General features: G+C 37.0%; 1 protein-coding gene across 1 annotated transcript; it reads right to left on the bottom strand.

The window, feature by feature from the left end:
* Positions 1-18: 18 nt before the first annotated feature.
* On the bottom strand, positions 19-1,359 carry LOC133303072 (uncharacterized). The gene has a single exon (XM_061502929.1). It carries the CDS (start codon positions 1,357-1,359, stop codon positions 19-21), a length of 1,341 nt encoding a protein of 446 aa, XP_061358913.1.
* Positions 1,360-7,328: the final 5,969 nt, after the last annotated feature.

Genomic DNA, 7,328 nt, shown 5'->3' with positions numbered 1-7,328 from the left:
ATATGTCCTGTTCTCTGGTTAGCAGTAATTGGCGTTCTGAGTGATGAACGCCGTTTTGTCTTGGTCTTCTTCAAGAAGTGGGATCTGATTATAACCAGAGTATGCGTCCATGAATGATAGCATTTTGAATCCGGACACGTTGTCAACCAACTGATCGATGCTGGGAAAAGGGTAAGCATCCTTTGGACAGACTTTGTTTAGGTCAGTGTAGTCAACGCACATTCGCCATGCGCCGTTTGGCTTTTTTACCAATACTGGGTTGGATAACCAAGTTGTGTACTTGATTTCCCTGATGAACCCGGCGGCGTGTAGCCTTTTGACCTCTTCATCAATCACCCTCTGGCGGTCGGGACCGAATTTCCTCTTTTTCTGGGCGAATGGCTTGGCTTTAGGATCCACCGACAAACGGTGGCAGCAAACGTTTGGATTGATACCTGGCATGTCAGACGGCTTCCATGCAAACAAATCTTTGTTTTCCTTGAGCAACTTGATTAACTTGTATTTCATCTCTGGTTCGATGGTGGCCCCGATGTTTGTTGTTTGATGATCCGCATCTCCTAAGACAACATGTTCCAATGCTCCATCCGGCGTGGGTCTGTCATGTTCCACGCGCGGATCCTCTCTAGCGTCAAATTCTACCAAAAAACATTGGTCACGCTCTTTGGACTTCTCGCCGAGATTTCTTTCTGATGGCGACGTCGTCCCCGGCTTGAGCGCCCTTTCATCACTGAAGCTAGCTTTGGCCATTGGCCGTAAGGATATGTTGTAGCAGCTTCGGGCTATCGTCTGGTCTCCTCGCACTGTGGCGACTTTGTTGTCTCGGGCAACGAACTTCATTGCCAAGTGGGGGTGTGAAATGCTTGCCTCGAAGGCAGCAAACATCCTTCTACGAAGAATGGCGTTGTAAGCTGATGGGGTGTCGAGCACCAAAAACTTGATGTCTGCGGATCGTGAGGTGGGCGGCGTTCCAAGGGAGAGCCGCAAGGTAATCACTCCCAGTGGCTTTGTGGTGGTAGCGTTGAAACCTGAGAGTTCACCTGTAACAGGAGTTAGACTATCAACAGTGAACCCTAACGCTTTAAAGCATGGTAAAAACAAAATATCGGCTGAGCTGCCGTGGTCAATAAAAACGCGATTAACGCCGAAGTTGGCGATTATAGCTTGAATGACGAGCGGGTCGTCATGTCCTGGGAGGACGTCGCCTAAATCGCTGGCGTCCCAGACAATTTGAGGCCTTGTTGGACTAGGACTGTGCTTTTCTTTGCTGATCACTTTGCCAGCGACCGCCAGACACTGCTTCAAGTGTTTCTTTCTGGCGTTCGCAATCTCTCCTCCTCCACTCAGCCCGCCTGAAATCATGTTGATCACTCCGTGCTTCACCGGGGCTGAATCTTCGTCTACTTCTTCGCGCCTTCCTCTACGGTCTGGACTTGCTTGCGCTCTGCGATTCCTGGGGGAATCTTCTCTCCTATCACGATTGTAGGAGGGTCTGGATCTAGGTTGACGCGTTCTCCTTCTTTCAGGTGACTTGTTGCGCAGGAGATAAAGTACATCGTGTTTAATTTTTTTATATTTTTAGATATAATTTACCTATTCATTGATTACTCATCTAGTCTGATTCGAGCTATGTAAGATAACATGTGCAGCAAAGCTCTCCTTACCAAGTTTTAACACAGTTGCGCTTCTAGAAATTTGAACTCGAGACTATTGGTTAAGCTAGAACAACATGTTACCAATTTTTTTCATTTTAAAACGTGACTTTAGGTATAAAAAAATGTTGGGCCGCCAACTTGACACTGACATGTGAAAATTCAGGGTACATATGACAATCATCATGTTTTTAGAGAAAAATAATTTTTTTATTTGTGTTCAAAAAAAAATTTGAGGAGAAAATATGTTTGATAACACGTTATTTTTATTCCTAGAGAGAAAATGTTTCATTTGTTCCAATGATAACACATTATACAATATGTTTATTTAATAAATAGTATTTTATCACCAAACTTATGGATCAATTAGTATGAAATTGTTGCAGTCCATTTAGAACTGGATTAATTGAGTAATAGATGAATCGATAGAAAAATCTCAAAAATAAATAGTGCACTGGAAACGAAATAAACAAAAATAAGTTAATTTATTAAATTATTATTTCTGAACTATCAGTTCATTTTCTGGAAAATAAAATTGATATTATCTACCATAATTCTTAACCACTTTTAGAATTGAAAAATAAAATAAAATAAAATAAACATACGACAGGTTATTTTGCCTATCCATTTTTTTGCCTAGTTTGCCTACCTTTCTCAACACCATTAGATTATAATCTCATCCGATGATGGAGATTCATAAGATAAAACAAACCATTTTACCCCTTTTCTCTCTCCCACTGCCTCCCACCCTTTCTCTCTCCTCAGCTCGCGTGCACAAAGACATCCTTTTGATAACCCTTGGGGAAATTTCTTCTCGAGGAGCAGTTCAAAAATTTATTTCTTCTTGTAACGTTAGCTTCAGATCAAATTCTCAAATCCATGACGAAGAGAAATGGGCCTTTGTAACACCCCGTAGTACTCCAGTTGTTAACATCATGATATTACAATGTACACAGCGGAAGATTTGATTAAATACTTAAAGAAACGTCTTGTGAAAATACGAATAAACTTTTTCCAAAACATTTTATGGAAATATTTCTAAAAACTTTCACATGAGATATTACGAAAGCGTAAATCTAAAATATGCAACAACTAATTAATCTCGTTAGCCAGTATTAGTGGCCATTGACTAACCGGATATGACAACAAGTGTCATTCTTGCCAGCATCTCACGGACCGCATAACGGTTGTTTAACGGACAACTTGGATATAAGAATCTCGCACAATCACACCTGATAAACACAGTTAAATAACAGACAGCTTGCAAGTCCCACACGGACTGCAATCCCCAAATAGAGCAGTACATACATATTGGCTCTATGCCCAAATTTATAAATTTATACATCATGTCTTTGTGTACTCATCACATGCATCTAACATAACTCGTAATACATACATCAATAATCCAAAAGCTCAAACAGTAAATAATCCTGAGCATTATTACATACAACAACACAGTCTCAAAATAAGCTGACTAGGCATGTCAAAACACTATACATGCCACATAATCAACATAACAACAGCCACAATCCACTAGTCTGTAGTTGGGCCCTTGCCCTTAGACTGCATACTGCTAACCTAGGTACCTGACATGAAATTCCTCAAAAAAGGGTGAGATAACAACATCTCAGTAAACTCAAGATTCTTAGAGAATCCTCTAATCCTATAACACCTAACATTTCTAAAACATATATTTATATATTAAATATGGATTAAAGGGTAGGTTTAATGAAAATCCTGAAATTAGGGTTAAAATACAAAGGAAGGATAAAACGATAATTAGCCAAACACGTAACTCTAGGAAAGCAAAATTGAGTAGAAGGTCTCAAATAAGAAAACTAACCCTGGAAATGGATTCAGAACGAAAAATTGAGTGGTCAAGCAAGTTTCTGGAAATTTGATGAATAGTGTTTTTTATCGGGTAAAAATATTGTGGTACAGTTGCACCGTAAAGTGTGTCGAATAAATTTTGAGCTCTAGGTTTGGATATAAGTTATAAATGGTACATAGGACTAGGAAATATGATTTCTGGTGAAAATTGATGGAAATTAGAGTGTTTGGGGAAGCGTGCCCACAGCGCGCATAACAGCTTAAAACTGCGATTTCTCCGAACGACTGGAAAACTCCGGATCCATCTGATCAAGGCCAATTAAAGGAAAATGGTTAATGTTAAAAATTAGAGTTTCTAAATAATTTAGGAATTATGGACGTTTAGTGAAATAGGCAGGAGATTTGAATTAATTTGAATCGCGTGAGGTGGCGATGAGATCCACCCCACTTAAGTGACCTTTAAACACATGGCATGGGTCACTATTCATCATCTTTTTCTCCCTTCTCTCTCTCATCAAAATCGTGCTCCTTCCCCCTCCATGGACAAGTTTGGTTTAAATTTTCTTTCTCTTCTAACTCACTCAAAACTCACTCAAATCCAACAAAGTTTGTCATTAAACTTTAAGTAGAGGACCATCCAAACACAACCATACCATCCACAAGCCTTGAAACTCACTCATTTGGGAGAAAAATCCCCCACAAACCCGCGGCCATTGTTGGAGATAGGGATGGCAAAAACGAGCCAACCCGTCGGGTTGGCTCGTAACCCGTCACAAATGAGTCAAGTTGGGTTGGCATAAATGAGCTGCCAACCCGACTCGATCCAACCCGGACAAAAACGAGCCAGCCCACGGGTCAAACGGGCCAGCTCGCGGGTTGTATGTTTTTTTTAATTAAAAATACTAATATCAAAATTGCCCTACGCTACGCATCGTTCATCGTTTTCATCGTCAGTCATCACTTTCTTTCATCGTTTTCATTTTTTGTCCAACCCTAAATTCTTCTCACTTTATCTACTCTTTTACTTAATCAAAGTGAATCAACTCAAAGGTAAAGTGAAACTATTCTCCTTCTTTTTCTTTCTCCCAGCGCATTTCTGCAAATTTTGTGCTTGTATCAGATCTCTAATCTATTTTCATATTTCATGAAGTTCCACCCCTAAAAGTTACAGCTTTCAGGTTTACAGAGACAACTCGAGCAAGAATAAAGAAGGCAGGTGGTGAATGCTTAACCTTTGATCAGTTGGCTCTTAAGGCTCCTTTGGGACAGAACACGATATGTGTGGATGCCATTATGGGCCTTTGTCATTTTCTGAGTGATTAATTCTACTAATTGTTAACATGGTTTTGTTATGCATCCTGTTAGATTTTGGTTGAATAGTTTATACCTGTTATATTGTTTGATGGTTAACATGGTTTTGATTGAAGTTTTCAGTCTAATTAATGCAAGGCCATCTTCAAGTCAAAAGTGTTACCTGATAGCTTTTGTTTGATGGGTGGTTAGAAGTTAGCCTTTTATGAACTAATTAAATAATTATATCTTTTGATTTTGGATGAGAGCTATAATCAGTTCTTCAACTTTTGACAGCTAAAATTTTCGCCTTTCCACAACCCTCCTAAAACTAAAACTGAATGATAAGGAAATTATGCATCTGTCATTAGAATTTATTTAGTGTTACTTGCAAATGTTGTGTGGTTGATGGAGCTTTAGTTGTGATTGCTTTATGTCACTATCTACCCGACTCTCAAAAGGAAAGCATTATAGTATTATTACCTTGCTGATTATAGGAACAATACAATTTCATTTGTATTGTACCCTTAGGTTATATCCTGATTCATTTTTATCATTATTTTTAATAGTTGAGTGTTAAATCTATTTAGTTATTGAATTGTATTTTAGGAACTGCATTTTTTCCTTTGCAAAGCTGCATGAACCATTCATGTTTCTGTTTACCATTCATTTTAGGAATATGCCACAAAGATGTGATTAGATAAATTTCTTTGGCCTTTATTTTTACTATCATGTTTCTATTTTAACATGAAAAAGAAAATGACCCTCATCATGGTCATTGTAGGAGGGTACTGGCCACCAGCAGGACCAGCCCTCATCTCCCCCAACATGACCCTCATCATGGTCATGTTCTCCAGGCGATTCACCTCCAGCACGTCCTCGGTGGCTTTCATGTTCGCCTCTTTGACGGTGTAACACCCCGTGTTAACCCGGTTTGTTAACATGTCATCGTATTAAGCCACGCTTAATTAAAATGGCAGAATATCTTTTTCTTTTCATTTATGACGTCATTATTCTTACCAAGTTGAATTACTTAATTCATTTTCAAAACATTGCCTGTATGTAAATGCAAAAGACAAACATCTATACTGAAATAACCTCATAACATAATTAAGATCATTAACTGAGTCTCTAGTCACGGCACTACTTTGTTGGCAAAGAAAAAGGGTCAATAATAGGTATCAATTATTAGTTGGGACCAAATGCTAAAAATAAATAACACATTAATTAATTTACCGTGTCTTCTATTAAATAACAGCTAAGGGAGAAAATAAGATTATAAAGAAATAAAAAAAAGTGCAATTACAACACCAGAAGGCATGAAGGTAAATAATAAAAAATTGATCGTACAAACAAAATATAGGGTCTTAAGGCTAATTCCTCATTGAAATAGAGGGTGCATTGGATTACTGTCACCAGAAACAAAAAATTGACCCTCCAATAAAAAAATTGGCAAAAAATTCTGTAATTTTATTAGGTTCTTCTTAATAAGTATTTTTGTATTCTTAACGTGATCATCCAACCAAAATTGGCATTACTTTTTTATAATAGTAATATAAATTTTTGCCCCCCGTCATATAATTTTCTGGGTCCGCCACTGCTCATTGTGATGCCAAGAAAAGAAAAAAGAGAATGAAAGCATCAATGTTATGGTAAGAACCCTCATAGAGAGAAAAAGAATATAGGAATGAAAAATGAAATGAGATATACAGGGATAGGTTATTTTTACACTGGTGTAAGAATAAGAAGTCTTATACCAAATTTTAGTCATTAAGTTGCTTGAATCTAAGGGCTTTAATATCTAATAAATCAGTATCGTTATATATATATATATATATATATATATATATATATATATATATATTTAATTCACTTATATCTAATAGTTTAAAAATTTTAATTACGCGAATTATTGAATACAAGTGGATGGGTGACCAAAAATAAGTGTAAAACTTTATTTTATAAACTTTGATACTTTTATATATTGGAACTATAAACTTTAAATTATTTTAATTAGAACACAAGTCATTCATAATAGATTCACGAAAAGGAAAATTTCTATTATTTTCCCAACGGTATGTTGCCAACTCTTGTGGTTATAATTATTCTCAGGCATTGGCAAAACAAGTTTTTTTTTTATTTTTTTTATTTTTTACAACAAGAGTATTTCGGTCAGCTTTCATGGCAATCAAGACTTAATCTCTCTGGATACCAAAAAAAAAAAAGACTTAATCTCTCTTTTTTTGTTTAGTACAGAAGAGACTTAATCTCTTTACAAATGATCTGTCTTAGCTCGTAGTTTATTAAATTGTTTGGTTAGACTTTGTGACACAAGTACGGAAAATATAATGAAGAAATATGAACCTAAACTAACAGGTGATTGGAAAATGAACATGGTTCCTCAATCTTTGTTTTGTGCAACCTCCTTCATGTTAGTTATGATTAGAAGGCCACTCTATTTGATTTGAAAAGTAAATAATTTACCTTCATACATTTGTTGAAAACTGGTGGGCTTGGGCCGTGAGGGTGGTCCAAACTGATTTAGCCAACTTTTTAGAC

The sequence above is a fragment of the Gastrolobium bilobum genome, unplaced genomic scaffold (genome assembly GCF_033153095.1).
Source record: "Gastrolobium bilobum isolate Gb01-03AN ecotype WA unplaced genomic scaffold, APGP_CSIRO_Gbil_v1 utg5596, whole genome shotgun sequence".
In the NCBI taxonomy this organism is placed as follows: Eukaryota; Viridiplantae; Streptophyta; class Magnoliopsida; order Fabales; family Fabaceae; genus Gastrolobium; species Gastrolobium bilobum.
This window is presented reverse-complemented; position numbering and strand designations above follow the sequence as displayed.

Coding starts and splice junctions, on each gene's coding strand:
- LOC133303072 (XM_061502929.1), bottom strand. CDS start 1,359: ATGATTTCAGGCGGGCTGAGTGGAGGAGGAGAGATTGCGAACGCCAGA.